Source organism: Ammodytes marinus, assembly GCF_949987685.1.
Source record: "Ammodytes marinus genome assembly, chromosome: 1".
Classification (NCBI taxonomy): Eukaryota; Metazoa; Chordata; class Actinopteri; order Uranoscopiformes; family Ammodytidae; genus Ammodytes; species Ammodytes marinus.
The window spans coordinates 19,368,230-19,386,201 of NC_137230.1; the positions used below are offsets into that span (position 1 = coordinate 19,368,230).

The 17,972-nt window shown below is 38.8% G+C and overlaps 2 protein-coding genes across 2 annotated transcripts in view; one reads left to right on the plus strand and one right to left on the minus strand.

The window, feature by feature from the left end:
* Nucleotides 1–665: 665 nt before the first annotated feature.
* Nucleotides 666–10,285, minus strand: copb1 (COPI coat complex subunit beta 1). Its single transcript, XM_080032930.1, has 22 exons — nucleotides 10,152–10,285; nucleotides 8,119–8,260; nucleotides 7,356–7,585; nucleotides 6,913–7,082; nucleotides 6,695–6,809; nucleotides 6,495–6,587; nucleotides 6,238–6,375; nucleotides 5,964–6,083; nucleotides 5,640–5,747; nucleotides 5,365–5,511; nucleotides 5,080–5,225; nucleotides 4,752–4,848; nucleotides 4,480–4,640; nucleotides 4,268–4,388; nucleotides 3,954–4,181; nucleotides 3,389–3,568; nucleotides 2,437–2,581; nucleotides 2,176–2,295; nucleotides 1,931–2,076; nucleotides 1,612–1,701; nucleotides 1,226–1,381; nucleotides 666–969 (listed from the first exon to the last, which is right to left on the minus strand). The coding sequence occupies exons 2-22, from the start codon at nucleotides 8,207–8,209 to the stop codon at nucleotides 910–912; spliced, it is 2,862 nt and encodes a 953-aa protein (XP_079889056.1). The 5' UTR covers nucleotides 8,210–8,260; nucleotides 10,152–10,285; the 3' UTR covers nucleotides 666–909.
* Nucleotides 10,286–13,312: 3,027 nt separating this feature from the next.
* The window catches only part of pde3b (phosphodiesterase 3B), a 51,925-nt gene continuing 47,265 nt past the window's right edge, over nucleotides 13,313–17,972 (plus strand). Inside the window, exon 1 of the mRNA XM_080032812.1 lies at nucleotides 13,313–14,283. Within this exon, the coding sequence (XP_079888938.1) occupies nucleotides 13,396–14,283 (888 nt within the window). The 5' untranslated portion in view covers nucleotides 13,313–13,395. The remainder of the gene's footprint in view (nucleotides 14,284–17,972) is intronic.

Sequence of the window (17,972 nt, forward strand, 5' to 3'; positions counted from 1 at the left end):
AGCATGTCACACGTCTCTATCAAATCAAACCACAACTAATCTTCCTAACAATGGCGACAACACTTTCCCATAATGTGAAGCTGACGGCGATTTATTAAAAAAGAAAAGAAAGAAAAGGCGCAGTGCTTCCTGCAATTGGGTCGGATTGAGTCCGGCCGAATTCACACCACAAATGAACTGCAGCAGAGTGCGTTTGGAAGCGCATCGAGACCACCTCTTCAGCTGGGTCTCGGAGCGCTTGTTTGGTCCGCCCCCGAATGCGATTGCTGTATTCACACCTGCCTGAAAGATGCGCACCTGAGTTCGTTTCAACCGAACTAAACACGTGTGAATACACCCTTAATTTGTGTTTTTGGTGTCTGACGGTGTTGACACAAAATAAGGAATGGCAAGGTAAAAAGCCCATTTTGATAAGGAATGGCAAGGTAAAAAGCCTATTTTGAAAAAAGGACAAAAGCTGGGAGGTTGTGTCAAAGCTTAGCTCAGTAGCCTAGTATGTTGGATACATACATGTAATTTGATTTGCCTAAACATAGGGTTTGTATTTTTTCAACATTGCACCCTGTTTTGTCCCACTTCTCAAGAATCAATGAAATGCAAGTATAAAGTGGAAAGTGTTTCAAATAAAATGCAAGGCTATGACTCAATGAATAGAGCATTGAGAATAGGGTTGTCATTCTTTTAATATATATGTCTATTGAAAATTAAACAGACAGAGAAAGAACATTATTTTGATGACATTTTCAGACAGGGGTGATGTTAAAAAAAAGAAAAAAAGAAGAGCACAAAAGCAACTGACCATATAAAGTTCTTAATTTGCTGTGATGAAAGGGCAAGATGGGTGATACAAGAGAACAGCAGGTGACTTTTACAAAGTCAGCGGAATGAGCTGGATCAGATCGAGGTGTCTCAGAGATTTGTCTTTTTTTGGGAGAGGTTGATCTTGTCACCAAGGCTCAAGGCCATCCCCTGTGAAATGAAGAAGGGAGGATTTATTATAACAGAGTCAGACTGTATATTAACAGACATGATATACTGGTAAGAGCATTACGCCTATTCACTTCACTATGTCCAATCATTCAATATCTTTCAATTAGGTATTAGATCAAATGTTTCTCCTTCTAACAGATGAAAATGTCACACTGCTTCAGAACAAATCAATTCATCCAAGCCCTTTACTTCTCAGAATGCATAAAGGGTTCATGGTGCCGCAGCTGGGACCCACCTGACTTTTGGCCCTGATGCGTATGTGTCCGTTGACAGGTGCGTCAGGCCCCAGGTGGATGGGCTTCTCCACGCTGACATTAGCCAGGGCATCCTCTCCAAAGATAGAACGAGCGTAAAGGTTGGCAGCCATGAAGCCGCAGAAGCCACATAGTGCCTGGTTTTGGAAGAGAAAAAAAACAAATTTTTATCTAGATCTAATATGATGGCGATGACTTGGCAAATTTACATACAATAGTGATCACAAGAAAATATTTATAACCGAGTTTTAATTGGACCACCACACTAAGTAGGATTCTAACCCAACACGCAGCAGCACCAAAAGTTTGAACTGCCTAATTCATCTATCTTTAAAACCTCATTGACTTTCTTTAGTCTCATACCAACCTTCTCAGGAGTCAGACACTTCATGTTGGTGGACTTGAGGATATGCTGGAGGTAATCATTCAGATCAGTGATGTTGGTGTTCACTGTCACCTAACGACAAAGACAGATTGCTTAAAGACTATCTTCAATATTTACGTTTTATTTTTTTATTTGACGACTGTAATGAAACAAAATTATTTTATTATTGAGGAAACAACAGCACAGCAACTCCAATAATATATAAACATGTCTGAATAATAAAGCCACACAAAGTCATTTTTAAAAGGCCAGTTAATTTCAGGAGGAACTTTGCTTCAAATTGAAAATTAGAAAAACGTACCTTGTTTTCCCACTCAAACTCTGCCCACATCTGTCTGAATTCAGCATCGGTGCAGGAAGCTGGCTGGATGTAGTCCATGATGTCGATGTGGATGTCACTGAGGACCACACAGTTTCTGTCACTAGCCGCCCCCGACACATCATAGACTGGGAAAAAAAGATCGGCAATAAGAAAACATGCTCTGGTTACAGACAGCAAAACAAGAACATCCTAATTGAATTATGATGGGAGAATTATTCTCTCACCAATGTTGCCAAATATAATGCCATTCTCTGTGGAAGCCACCTTGACATTGGCCTTGATGTTAGCAAAGTCGTGTGGAGCCAGAGTGAGAGGCGAAGGCTTCTCAACCAACTTCAGATCACCTGTAGGATGGATAAACATAGTTATAAAACCTGCATAGTACGTTGTAGCAACACAAACGTAACCGGCTGCAATATGAGAGAACAGAACCTGTACATTTGTCAATTTAGGTGGAAAATTAACTCAAAATTAACTCGACTAACCTAAAGTGGCAAGCTCAAGGGTGCAATTCTGGAGAGTGTCACTGGTTTGGTTGACCACCAGCACATCCAATACAATATCATACTGGTTGACGTGTACATAGGCTTCAGCATACACTGGGTCCGAGAAGCCTGTCAGTTGGGTAACCTAGATGGGAAAACAATAATTAAATAATATACTTAATCAATTAAATGATAAATTATTATAAAACAAAGTACAAATACCTCCTCACAGTATGATATTTAAGTTAGTTTGCCATTCACTTTCTAACGGTATTTACAGCAGTCCATGTGCATGACAACTTAAAAAAAAAATAGAATAAAATGACTTGTACTGTGTGCCCTTTTATAAAAAACAATTGGTAACACTTTACAATAAGGGTACACCATGTAACTGTTAATTGATGCTTAGTTAATGCTATGAACAGTTAGTTATGCTTATTAACTAACTGTTAATGCATACTTATTAATAGTTAGTTAAGCAGTAACTCTGCTTAGTTAACTAATCTTTAGTATATGCTTAGTTAATGCTTATTAAGTATTAACTAAGTAGTTATTAATAGTTAGTTCATTCTTAGATCATACTTATTAACTATTAACTAACAGTAAATGAATGTAAAGTGTTACCAAACAATTGTCTCCAAATAAAATGGTAAATAAATAAAACTTAATAAGTCAAATTCCACAACTAAAAAGAAGTCTATTTGTAAAATTCAAGCCAATCCCAACAGGAACAGCTGTTCTCTTTCCCACCGTGCAATTTGAATAAGCATCATCCTCTGGGGCGAACCAAGGTCTTAAAACATAAATACAGTAAAACAATAGAAGGGCAAGCTGTTGAATAAAATTAAACTTGAATCTCCAATCAGAGGTAATATTTACTGCCAAAAAATTATTTTGCAATGGTTGAATTTTTCTCAACGTAATTTCCAGTTCTCTTGGATGGTTAAAATACCTTGTTGAGTTTTGAAGCGAGGGGATCAGCAGCCTCCTTCCTCGCAGAGGTACCCATTGCAGCCAGCAGACTGAGCTGGAACTGGTCTTCCTTAGAAGTCATTTCATTTTTGGCTGTCAGCTGCATGAAGGAGATGGGGTCGTCTGCCTGCACTAATACATTACGTTTCTCAGACTCTTTCTGTGGAGAAGATCAGAAACACATCATTATTTTTCCAGGTGATACTCCATCCTTTGTTTAGCCCAATACAGAATCCTGACACCAAAACTAGATACTAGCAAAGATGTAAAAATAAATGGGGAACAGGAAGATCAAGGAACAATCAGAGCCAAGAGTGGAGGTCAGAGCCAATTGCTTTGGCAATGTCAATGAGGAACCTCATGTACAGTATTAAAGGCTAAATGTATTCTGCCTATAAAAATGCTAATTTTACATATTGATAAATATATATTAAGGCTGGGTCCAAAAATGTGCAACTAACACCACACATTTGTTCCCTTCCTCCACGTGTGATGATGCTTTCTCAGTCTCAGGAGGTGAACTATGGGGAATCAGCGGACATTACCTTCTGTGACAGCTTCTCTTCCTCTAGTCTGACAGTCAGCATGTGTGACAGGGATTTGCGGCACTCCTTGTTGAAAATGTCATTCATAAGTGGTGAGCACTCTGACAGGACCTTGAGGCACAGCGAGATGCGATCCACGTCATCATCTGTGATTGGCTTCTTGGGCAGAGACGACTTGCCCAGGTGCAGCACGGTGACCATGATCAGCATGGCCTCTGCAACAAAGGACTGAGAGGGACAGCAGGGATTAGAACAACTGGCAGGTTGCTTTGAAGGTTTGCATTTTCAGTGAAAATAAAGAGAGGACGACTCACATTTTGTTTCTTTTTGTCTTGAACAATAAGAACGTAGCGCAAGGCCACTTTGGTCAGTGTGGTGGCCAGGGAAGCTGCAACGTAGAAGTCTCCATCCATCAGGAAGCGTCGGAGGGGAGGTCTGGAACAACACATTGAGTGTTTATAGTGTCAGCAGAGTACTGGTACGATGACACAAACTCACAGTCAAATGATGTGCAATTTTTTTTTACCTATCCTCTTCTCTCTTGGAAGGCCTGTTGGAGCTGAGGGCGCTCTGTGTCACATAGGTGCCCATCTCTGTCACCAGCTTCTGGGCTGGAGCTGCGCTTACTTCATCCTCTGATTTCATCTCGCCGGTCTCTCTCTTTATCTCATTTTCTACAATCGGGATCTGTACAAGTAAAGAGACAGGAGTCAGATATTTTTACACTTTTTTGAGTAGGACTTTTAGGTTAGCTTTTGTTGCATTCAATTCTGACAAATAATGGAAAAAAAAACATACTTCTCCCAAGGACCTGCGTATTTCTGTCATCACACTCTGTATATCTTCCTTGGTGCTGCAGTATTCTCCCAGGATCCACAACGCTCCCCTGTAGATCCTGAAATATCACAATGGGGACAAAGCCATGAACCCTCACAATGCTACATATTGATGCACTTCCCAGCAGTGCTGGATGTGTACATTTTGTTTACTTATTTACCACATCATTTCACAAGGGAGACATTTGGTGAATTGTAAACTAATGAAATGTGTCATTGTGACCTGCTTTCTATAACCATGATGACATTACACACGTCATGCATTATATTCCTCAGTTATAACGCCTTACTTGACAGTTTTGATGGCGTGAAAGACTTCCAGCATCTTCTCGATGACGAGGGGTCTCAAGCTGTCAAATCTCTGAATGGCTTCCCGTACAAACTCCAGCACATCAGCAGCAGCTGCCTCATTAGTGTCACTTAGGAATTCCATCAGCTGCAAATCATCAACACACAAAATCATATCAACACACAGTTTATATGCTTAAACACAAACCCACCATTTTGTTCTCTTTCAAAAAGCTATTAAACATAGAATATGTCAAGAACATTTTATAAAATAATAGCAAACTCACCACAGGTATGACATTGGCTGCCATGTCAGGGAAGCGCACACTGCAGGAGTGGAGAGTGCGCACCAGCAGCTGCCTGAACTTATCAGTGTCTTCATGTTCCGATACGTTGTTAGTCTTGATCACCTCTTTCTTCAAAACAATCACCAACTGGAATAACAAATACATGTCACTACGTTATTAGTATATTCACTTTTGTGTCTGTGTCCATGCTTTGAGAAAAAAAAAAAAAAAAAACAACAACCAAAAATGAATAGACAGTGTATGATGCCTCTGACCTCTTCTACATTGCGAGATGAAACAAGGTCCAAGGCCAGCTGCAAGGTCTTCTTTCTGACTTCCAGGTCTGGAGTGCTGAGAACACGCAGGATGTCCATCACAAGGTCCTGTATAAAAACAAAGGGTGATAACCAAATTAATAATGAATCATGTATAAATGAAGCAAACTGGCAATCTCTCAAAAAAATGACATTGGCCTAATAATGATCTCTTCTGAATTCTGGTTGTTATGGTCACATTCTAAACATAAACATAAATACTAACATCATAGATAATAACCTATGTGATACTGAGGGATATGGTCTTTGCTTTTAATAGCGTACCTGGAGAACACGCTCATGAGTGGGATGCTCCTTCAGTTCAATCAGGCGATCTAGAACGATGAGCTTGACATTGTTGTCGCTTTCCTTGATAATCAAATCGATGTAGCACTGGGCAGCAGCCTGGAGTCCAAAAAAAGCATAGAATGAATATGAGTCCGTACTAGACCAAAAACACATCACTGCTATTAGGTCAAGTGTGGTAATACATCAGTACTGTTTACAGAGTGTATATGACATTCACCAAATCACTGAAAAAAAAACCTTGGTGACGTACCTTAACGGCTGTGGGAGCACTGGAGAGGGTAACGAGAGTTCCAGCAGCTTCGTACTTGACAGCAGGACTGGAGGACTGCAGCAGGTTGTAGATACAACGGATGAACCGGGCGCGCTCAGAGGGGTTAGCATGGCAAACCTAACAGACGGGAGAACAAACACAGCAAAGAGCTCCGACATTAAAGCAGCTCTTCTGGTTTGCCTGTCGTTGTGCAATAAAGCTTGAATTATACAAAAAAAAATAAAAAATCGACTCACTTTGTAAATCAGCTCCACGATGACCAGCTGGAGAATGTCGCCAAAAGTGTGAACTTGGTCAATGCATGTGCTTAGGTAATCCAGAGCACGATCCTGTAAGACATGTAAATGACATAATTAGGCTTCTGAGATAAGATACTAGGTGTATTGGCATGCAACAATACAAAAAGTGAGAAAACAAATGACAAAATGCCACCCACCTGATCTGCATGAATCAGCATCATGAAAGCATTTCTCTTACAGCTGGCATCTTTCTCATTCACAAGAAAATCGTGGATCAACTCTGGCGCATCTGGTATGAGATGTTCAAAATTCCTAAAAAAAATATATCGTAATTTTATTTTTTTTGTTCACTAATGAATGGAGAAGATAGTATGTGGCAAGGTGGCTGAACATGAAATATGGAACAGCTTGGTACCTATAGATGGTGTAAATGGCGAGGACGGCATTGCGGCGCACATAACTGTGGCGGTGCTCCAGGCAGGCACGGATCGCTGGCATGAGAGGCTCCAGCAGCTCAGACTCCTTCAGCTTACAGAGGAAACGCAGAGTAGAGCCACGGATGAACTCATTGGGATGCTGCAGGTCCTAAACACCCAAGGAAAGTGTCTCATGAGGATTGCTGAGTGACTGAATGAAACCAACACATTCTATTCTAGTTCGCTTTACAATAGTAATACCGATTATTACTATCATCTGTCTACTCCTTATGTTTTTTCATTCTGTTATAAAATATGATTTCCCTGCTGTTATAGAGTGAGTTACCAATACACATGAAGGTTTAAATATATGCAGATTGAGTTGACGTATCTCATCAGTTGATGACCATTTGCGAACTATTACATATGTATGATTCTTTACCTTCCTGTAGGCGTCACAGACCAGGATCATCTCTTGAAGCAGCTTGCCATCTGTGGTTGTTTTGGGAACAATCTCCCAGAACACCAGCAGCAGCTTTTTGATGGTGTGGTCTTGAAGTGGCAGCACAAAGCGGATGATGGTCATCAGCAGTCCTGGCAACTTCTCGCCATTCAGGATCATGATGATGACCTTCTTCAGGGCTTCAGTCTTTGCCTTAATCTCCCCTTTTTCTGTAGTAAAAAAGTTTTTATTATTAATAGTATTACGGTAAACTCCTAAATGTGATCTGAAGCATGCACTGTGTGATTGTTACAGATCTTCACTTAAAGCTTTCTGAAAGATTGAATTAAAATATGATTTTTTTTTTCCAGTCAGATTTTTATCAGCAATTAATCATTTTGGTCATTTGTCAAATAAAATCAACATTGGTTACAGCATTTATAGATCAAATTGCTATACCTCACTGTCAACCGTTTTCACTGGAACTACTTTCTACTGAAGAAAATAATCCTTGTGAATATTGCTTATATTAAGTCATATGGGTTATCCAGAGCAACCAGGACATTGTCTCAGGAAAGAGATTTTGACTGTTTGAAGTATCTCTTCAATGCGGGTGAGCACCACAAATTAAATTCCAACCAATTCTATTGAATAGTGGCGGAGACAGAGGTTTTAGAAATGAATATCTTTCCTCTGCATGGTTTATTAAGGTAAATGAGGCAATCTGTTTAGTAGCATAGCTTTGCAAGTTAGGAATAGTTACCTAGGTCAGCTTTTAGGCTGACTTCCGAGGGGGGCTCTGAATCAGATGTAACATTGATCAGAGTGTAACACACGTTCTCTGCAGCCGTCATTTTGCTTCTGGGCTTGTATCCGTTTAGAAGAATCCCAATTAATGCTGTTCGCTGGAGAGAAAAAAACAGAAAAAATTGTTTATTTAATAAGTGTTGATTTATTAAATTCCTTTAGGGGTCGCTCTATCCAAAATAATGAATCTTAAAAGGTGAAGTAAGCGATTTATTTATGTTAATATAAGTGTTAAATCGCTCTTTATTCATACAGTGATCACTTACATAGTGTGCGCGTTTCATAAAGCCGATCTCTCAGTCACCCGCTCTGCATGTAATCGGCAAATACACTTTTCGGGGATCCCGAAATTGATATCCAAGAGAGAACATATTTTCGGGCATATTTCGAATGGTAAAATTGATCGTGATTAATCCACAGAATCCTGTGATTAATCTGATTAAAATTTTTAATCGTTTGACAGCCCCAAATAAAACACATAATCCCTGTAATCTCAATCACCAACCATTAAAAACATTTGAGTTCATGAGTAATTTTCGTAGTACAAAAAAAGGTTACAGTGCTATACACTTTAAATAAAAGTGTTAATCTAGACAATTGAGAGAAAAAATGTTCATGAATACAAATTATCTGTTGGTGGTATTTGTGTTAGAACAGGTTACATAAAAATGCGATTTAAAAAACGGAAATGTTATACAAAAAAGTCTGTAACTCCGAATACTCTCTTGATTAGCCTGACTCAGGCTGCTTAAAAAAACTCAAATAACTTCTGATCAATTATGAAACTTATTTTTGCACGGACTGAACAAGGACTGTGAACTTTTATTGACATTGGAAGCACATGGAGGCGGTCTCTCTATCAGCCAATGAAAACAGGAGGAATGAATACATTAAGTAAAACCTGTTTCAATTTACATATATGGACACTCACTATTGTTTTAAACAGGCGTCAACATTTGAAGGTATCCATTAAACTGAAAACTGCACTACCAAATATTACGGTATTTTAAATGATGAATGCATGTGAATACAAGATTCTACTAAATGGCTTGTGTAGGTGTTGGATTACTATCATCTAACCAACTTTTTTTTAAAGCAAATACTACAGGAGAAAATGTTCAAGTATAATTTTTTCCCATTTGAATGATTTGCCAAAAACAAATAAATAATAATAATAATCCAGAGTTTTTCGAAATGTCATCTGGCATGTGCGCAACTGTACACGTATCTTTCTTAATTTTTCGGCCGTGACGACCACCACAAAATAAATGAGGCGATTAGTAGATCACCTGTAAACCGCAGGGACTTGTGAAAACAAGCAATACAGACAGACATGTTCATGAAGGAATAAAAAAAGAAACCCTCTCTCATATGGATTTGTTTATACAGAAATAAACTCCTGAATCTGAAATTAAGATAAGAAGATAACTTGTATGGCTGCCTTTCTTGACTGAACATAACAGTAAGGTGTGTTTAAGATCTTTCTAAAACAAATGAGGGGCTTGATTTATGCCACTCCGTCTTTGAAGAGATAACAAATACACGTAAGGAGGGCACGTTCACGGTTAATTCATTGTAAAAACTAAATTACTGTCATTGAAACACAGTCAAAAGCTGTCATTGTGACAGCAAAAGCAGCTTAAGTTTCTTAATATTATTAAAGCTAGTGAAGACACTGTGACATGCAACGTTAACACCTGAGCACAACAGTGAAGCTAACTACAGTGTTATGTCTTAGCACAAACAGTTGTACAGCAATGCCTTGATTATCGCAAACGTCGATTAGTTAGTCGGATATTTAATTGATTTGACTAGTTTAAGATGTATGATTGATTGCCAACTAGCGAACATAAGCTAACGCCAGCGTAGCATCTTCCCAGGCTAGCAATGAAATGGAGGACAGCAACGTTAGCTCTGTCTTTAACAGTTACCAAGGGTAATGAGAGGACATAACACTCGTGTTGGTTAAAACTGGGTTGCATAACCTACCTATTTACACGACTATTGTCCTCTGAAGTAGCCTTCGTTATCCAGTTTTGGATATTTACATCTGTAAAAATCCTCCGGAGCTCCCTTTAGCGAGCTGCGTTGTCGCTCTCCGCTACTTCCTAGTGACGTGGAAGATTACTGTCTGAGCCACATCACTGCTACGGTGCGCAGGAAGGCTCAAACACAGGATGATCCCGAATATTTTTTATTTTTCCAAGGACTCCGATGCACACAGTAACTTGTTTATTTAAAATAAATGGCAATCAAGAGTCAATCATAATTAACCCATTTTTTTAACAGAGATAGAAAGAAAAAGCCCATGAAATCCAGATGACATTTAGGCTACTTTGTAATTTAATTTTTAATTTTTTAGCACATTTTAATAGGCTACCGATTTGTGACACAGTGAAAAATGCTTACGCCTACATATTTCAAGACTCTATAATCTAGTGTATATATAGGGTCTTCTTCGATGATACACTAGTAGTATTGTAACCATGTATTTTTCCTGTTTCATGAGTTTAACAAGATGACATCTAGCCTACAATACTTTCGGTTGTATGTAGGCTTACAAACAAAAAACACAATAAATTTACAGTTTAAAAATGTTTGTTATTGTGGCATCAACATCAATTAGATCCATGAGGAAATAATGTCCAGATTTCCTTTGGCTTTTAACTGGATTTACAACCTGGACTGGCTCGGGTCCCCACAAAATGGACTGGAAAAGAAAGAACATCTGGAGAAGCGGTGTGCACCTTGTTGCCAAGTGTTAACCTGATAAACATCTGGAAAGCTGGTGGTTTCTGAGGATTTTATAACAAAAAACAAACATATCAAACAGATTAAAAAATAACAAACAGACTCAATTTAATGCAGGAATGAGCTGTGTCATTTCATATGAAACATACAAAATCATGGGGGCGCCCTTAGCTCAATTGGTAGGGCGTCCCCCCCATGGGCCTCAGCCAGCAGTGGATCCGGGTTCGATTCCAGCCCACGGTCGTTCTCTGCATGTCACTCCCCTCTCTGCCCCATTTCAACTCTGTCTCTACACTATCAATAAAGCATAAAAATGCCAAAAAATACCTTTAAAAAAAAATATATAACATAAAAAATCACTAGTTAACAACATCTCAGCAGTTATGTTGACATTTTTTAATTTTTAGGTTTTTATTTTGAGTCACAAACACAACATTATTTTCTTGAAAACAGAAATTCTACTTTTGTGCACATATATTTCATATAGCGGCAGCCTATATAATATTTTAGTGTTATGCAGCACCCTCCAGTGGAAGTATAGCCTTAGTGGCAAGGTGTATGCACAGACAATTGAATGTCTTTGTTCTATTAGTGATCGTTTCACTTTCATTAAATCATCATATTTTCCTCTCAAAAGACAGCAATGCAACAACCATATTATTTGATTTTTTTTTTTTTTTTTCTGAATATGAACCCAAAACGCAAAGTTATTTTTTTATCGGGCCTGTTGGTTTAGGGTTAGAGGGTTAGGGTTAGGGTTAGATAGGGTTAGGGTTAGGGTTAGAGGGTAGGGTTAGGGTTTGCAGGGGGATATGTCCCCCTGCAAAGGAGTATATGTGTGTTATCGTTTTTTGAGGATAATGTAGTTTTGTGGCATAAAGGCATTAACTACATCAGGCGACACAAACAATACTGATAATAAATTAAATTGCTGGTTTTGGTGGCTTAAGGAAAACAGGTTTTGTGAGTTTTACAAATCAACTTATAGCTGTTGTATTTTATTCATGGCTGCAAACAACATAATAGAAGACATTCATTCTTACACTGATTACCGTTCAATGATAAGGAGGGTTTATGGTTCAAGTCAAGAGCAAAGTGCTTGTTCACGTCACAGAGCCTTGCCAACCATAGAATACAGGCCACACACCTGCTTCTATATACTTCACTACTATTAAAATTATTTCTTATTATAAATCTGCCTCTATAAATGGTTTCCATTAGGCCAGGAAGAAGATTATATTGCATTTGCACCAGATCTTTCAGATTATTGTAAAGGATGAAACATCTACATTTTGAATTTAACACATAAATAATCAGTCATAGGCCTACTGGTTACAGACATGCACATCATGTTAGAGTCACTGTTACTTCTATTAATAATTGCTTCTATATTACAATTTATATTTATCTTTACATTTAAATTGAATTTGTACTATGTCTGTGGACTATTTTTGTGCTTATTAAACTGCAAACCTAAACATTTTCTTCAAGATCAAGATTGTATATTTGCCACATGCCAAACAATTAAGTGCATATTTAGTTAGCGAGCATACCATTTAGCCTATATCTATGCCTTAGCTCCACTACGCAAAATATGTTTTAGTTTTTGTCTACATTTTCCGCTAACCTCTACTAAGAAGTTAAACTATGACGTTTTGATCAGTTTAATCGACAATCGTCTGCTTTACAGAGCTCGCGGCAGGAGAACTAAACGATCGCAGAGCAGTATGATGAAGCGACTCGCAATGACAACACTTTGGGCAACATACCAATATGGTTTAATGAAAATAGGCTAACAGTAACTATTAAATGAAAAACTATTTTGAAATGTAGACTTTGGGCAGAGTAAATAAATGTACTAGGCTATAAAAAGATAAACTGAGTCATGAGAAGTGGCTTATTAAAATGTGTAGGCTACAACCATTTGTAACATTTGGCTCTGCCTCTGTTCACACATTAGTTAACTTTAACTTAATTTGTTTACATTTTAAACAATTTGATAATAAAAAGTTGTGCCAACGAAATCAAATATTAAAACACAACGTATTTTAAATTATTATTAATAATAAAAAAGACTATTCTACCTCAAACACATAAGGAATGCACCTGAAACAATAACATTGAAGGGTAAAAATGCTTTAGCGACAATTTATTAATGCAATTAGATAATAGGCTTCCCCATTACGTGCAGACACAGAGCATGTTTATTGTTTATTATATTACACTCACTAATGATGCAGCTCACTTATGGGTTGGTTTATAACTCCACATTGAAAAAGCCCCGAGGTGCGAGTTGTGGCCTCTAGGCGGCGACAGAGAGCCCCCTTTTCTGTAAAAACAACATCTCACCTTCTTTCTTTAGTCCAAGTGCTGGAGCACGTTTGAGTGACCATGGAGTGCGTTTGCTGTCATGTAGTTGAGCGTTAATACGGCGTGAATATTTCGAAGTGCGGGGGGGATACGAGGGGAACACAGTCGAGCCATGGCTGCACGGGAGGAAGGAGAGCTTTTGCACAGTAAAATAAGGCACCACGACGGAGCTGGAAGTGTAAACAGCTCAGAGGGCTTCAGGAACGGCTATGTGAAGAGCTGCGTCACCCCTCTCAAACAGGACCATCAGAGGGGATTTTTGTTCAACGTGTGCAGGTTTTGCAACGAAGACATCCTCAACTCCAAACTGTTAAAGGTATCTGCCCTGTATGTGGGCGCCTTTTTGATCTTCGCAGTCTCCATTCTCATTTCCAGGAGCTTGCAAAGTGACTCGCTGTGGGATTTGCGGACTTTTCTGTCGGGCTTCTCCCAGTCCATCAGCCCATTATTCAGCATAGGATGTGCTTTCTTCTTTCTAACGTTTTACCTGAAGAGGAAAAAGAAGGAAAGCAGCAAATGTTGGCTCGTGTCACTGCCAGCATCGTGTTTCCTCGGGGATTTTTTGGTTTTGCAGTTTCTGCAATGGGGAGAGGACCAGCACCAGATGCAAATGGTGGGCAGGTTGTTATTCGTGCTGGGATGTGTGGGTCTGCTCACGCTGATCCCCACTCTCAAACTCAAACACAGTGTCCTCATACTGGTGTTTGCCAGCGTTGTGTGGCTGGTTTCTTTCACAAGTTTGAGCGGTCTGCCTTTGCTGCTCAGACCGCTCTTCGCCTGCTTCGTCGGGGTCTCGGGCTCCCTTCTGGGGCTTTGTTTTGACCGCTACTACCCGACGAGGGAAGCGCCGAGTGGGATTTCCACCGCGGAGGAAAAGGTCCCCGTGATCAGACCCAGAAGGAGGTCCAGTTGTGTTTCACTGGGTGAAACGTCGACCAGCTATTATGGCAGCTGTAAAATGCCCCGCAGACCTTCGTTACCCTGTATATCCAGAGAACAGGTAGGTCTCCACTCCCCCCTCCCCCCTATTCTCCCTTTTGCAGGACCACGTCTGTTGTTACAGTTCAAATGAAGGCCCACCGATAAGCCAGAGCTTCACAGAGCACACATGTGCTTCGGCAGACGAAAACAAAACTATGGCATCAAATAAAAACAAACAAAAACAATGCATATTAAACCACTAACCTGCAGATAAAACATTTAATATCAAAGAACAAAAACTGTTTAGCTGTTCAACGTATACCTAATGATAAGCCCAACATTAGATATCAATAGCCTAAGTAAGTACTTTCCTCTATTAAAGAAAACCTCTCTAGTTGGGTCTAGGCAAGAAGAACAACTATATTGGCCTACACATATTATTTAGGCCTACATCATACAAGGATTTTTTAATTTACTTAAAAATAATTATATTGGCCAACATGTGTTTATAAACATCAAGCAAGGGCTTGATCCTAATTCACACAAAAAAAATAGCATTTCAGCCCATTATGAAATAGTTTTTTTGCAGCCTATAATATTATAAATATTCAACATGCTATTTATTGTGTGCAGTCAGCTTTGGCGCAACACTTCTTGTCGTCACGTTTATCTACATTTTGAAGGGAAAGTATTTATTTCAAAGTTTATAAACCAGATGATAAGCCATGATAAAGTATCTATTATGCTGGAAGAAAAGGAGCACAGCAAGTGTGGCCTACGGTCGCCTTTGACTGTAGCAGTCAACACAACACAATGATGGGGAGGTGAGCACACGTAGGGATTATTCATTGTCCACAGTCCACGTTCAGTGACTGTTTCCCTTTTCTTTCTGTTTGCTTGTGAAGACAAGAAGTTGTAAAACAATGACAGTCTGTTTCACATGGAGTAGCAAACAGGTTCACAGCAGAGTGATGCTTCTTTTCTATTTTGCATTTGTTTTGTAAGCCAATACGCCTATATCAAGTGATATCCATACAAACTGAGGACTATCATGTTGCAAACAATATGCTGTGGAAGGAAAAACAAGCTGATGCAAGCTGTTGCCTTAATGTGTGTGTGTGTGTGTGTGTGTGTGTGTGTGTGTGTGTGTGTGTGTGTGTGTGTGTGTGTGTAAGCTGTGTAGACAAATACCACCATTATTGTCAGTATTATTTTTAAACTGTTTAAAAAAGAATCAGGCAGTAGTGAATGTAAATAGATGCTGAGCCATCAGCTCTATTGTTTCTGTGTCCTTCTAGCTTTGTTAGAAATGATAGGATAACTAAAACTGTATGTCCAGCTTGGCTCAGTTGTGCCATTTCCAGCAGTTGGTTTTCTTCTTCTTGCTCTTCATTGTGTTTAGGGCTATTAGTAGATTAACAGTCACATTGAGTTAGGCCCCTCAAACAGTGCACTGAAACGAAAACAGAAAAACAGCTTGGATCAATCAGGACCCTTTAGGAATATGACCACAGACTTCAGGAGTTTTCATCTGGCTAGTAGTACTACCACACCATTTCACCCCTTTGCTTTGTCCTCAGAGACACAAACATGTGAACTCCGAATGCCCTCCATGTGTTTTGTTCCTCCGCTCTACCACATTTACCAACTTTTTCATTTAGAGGAGGAGAGATATATTGACTTGAACGTGAGATGAGATGTTCTTTTAAACCACTGTCTTGATTTTGACCTGAAATATATATTGCGCCAACATTATATGTGGAAAGAAATAAGGAAACATTGTATATTTGTACAATTCCAGATCAGAGTTTTCACACCCCATGTTTACATTTGCCTCAATTGACATCTGTTGAAGACACAGTCACACGCATGGACTTGAACCTGACTGATGTATCAAGTAATGCTGAACCTTTTTCCCTACAGTTAGTTTTCTATTCTCTGATAGGAAGTTATTTACACACCACTTAAAGTAATACACCTTAGAATTATTTCTTGTTCAATGGTGGGGGATTACAATTTATGGGCCGAGTATAGCCATGGCCATCTTCTCAGCTGAATATCTGACATTCATCGCAATCCATATTAAATCAAAAATATAAACCTATTTGGCAGCCTCTGTGCCAGTAAACTTTGATGTTAAAGTCAAGTTTGTCTAGTGATGATAAATGAAGACAAACTACACGAATGCCTGGGAAATAGCAGTCTTGTAAAAAATGAATTCTGAATTTCCCGTTAATTGTGAATTTTGAGGTTAGTGTGTCCGTCCATCTGTATGCGTCAGCCACATTTTTCAGCTCACTGTCAACCTGTCTTGGGTGTTGTACCCACTGCATCAAACTATCCCTATCAGCTCAATAGGGATAGTATGAGGATATATAGTATATGTAGCCCATAATGCAGGGAAGAGGTGAATAGACAATTAATGAGGAGCGTGAGAAAACATCTTTTTCAATGTAATACGACCATGAATATAATGTGTTTATGAGTCATTTTAACCTGATAGCATAAGAAACAGCCAAAAAGACTTCGGAAGGAGTCACTCAGGGTTCATTGCTGATGTCACACATGTTTTTTTTTTTTTTTTGCAAAGGAATTGCCAGTTGATGCTTGATGTAGTTTTATTTCGTGTATGCTGTGTTATAACTGTCAATTTGCCATAGAAAAATTGATACAATGTGTTTTGGGTGCTTTTGTACAGTAGGTGCTGTGGCAAAAAAAAATCATACATTTCTCTATATTTCATCTTTTACCCATCGTAAAAATCCTTACGACATTTTATATTTGTTTTTGGACCATCTGAGGTGTTCATAACCACTCCATTAATGTGGGTGCAGACTTTTTGCAAGTCGACACCATCGTAAAAACACAAACTAAAAGTGCTGCTGCAGAGGCACAAGGGCCAGAGTTGGTAGTGTGCAAGTTCTAAATATTTTTGCATGTTTTTCTGTGTTAGGCACTTTGTTCGTACCTAGAGCTGTAAAAGCACACAAAAGAAACATATTTGCACAAAAAATACAAATGTTTCAGGAAGCTGGTTGTAGCCTCCCTTCCCTGTTTTCTTTTCAAAATGATTAATCCTGTTCTGTGAGTTCAAATTGAGGACTCCGGTATAAGTATTTTTCTAAACACTCAAGGATTGATTCCGATGTTTTGTCACAGCTATTTCTTCACCCGCCAGAAGTATTTGCTGACAGAACCCTGAGCCCCCTAAAGGTATTATTTGGTGCCACAACACCAGAAGTTAAGTAACATTTGTTCATGTTAATGTGTATTCATACTAGGGCTGTGTCAAAAAATCGAAATATCGATATATCGCGATACTTAGTTTCCCGATATCAGTATCGATTTTTATATCAAAATATCGATTTTTTTTAATTATTTTTTTTATGATTTTTTTAATTTTTTTGCTTTTCAAGGCTTTATTGACAGTGCAGAGATACATATATGAAGTGGGGCAGAGAGGGTATGAAACAACCACGGGTCAGATTCAAACCCATGTCTGCTGTCAGGCCTGAGCCTCTAGGATACTGACTATTGAAGTTAGATCAGTTTTGTTTTTAAAAATACTTAAGATTCACTGTGTCACAAAAGCACATTGATGTGTTTTCATTTTCATTGTGTCCTGTACAGTTAGTACAAGAGTGAATTGGATTTGTTATTTTGATGTTATGGCAGCTGCAGCAGTGTTTGATAATTTGCCAAAACCAAAAAAAAGGAAGAAAAATAGTAAAGGAAGTTGTGAATGAAATAGTTTTGACTTCATTTGTC

What these genes read in the sequence shown, in the direction of transcription:
- copb1 (XM_080032930.1), bottom strand. Translation starts at nt 8,209, where the DNA reads ATGACGGCTGCAGAGAACGTGTGTTACACTCTGATCAATGTTACATCT. An exon ending in AAGACAAAAAGAAACAAAAT is followed by an intron (nt 4,182 to 4,267) that starts GTGAGTCGTCCT and finishes TGTCCCTCTCAG; the next exon opens with TCCTTTGTTGCAGAGGCCAT. An exon ending in AAGAGAAGCTGTCACAGAAG is followed by an intron (nt 3,569 to 3,953) that starts GTAATGTCCGCT and finishes TCTTCTCCACAG; the next exon opens with AAAGAGTCTGAGAAACGTAA.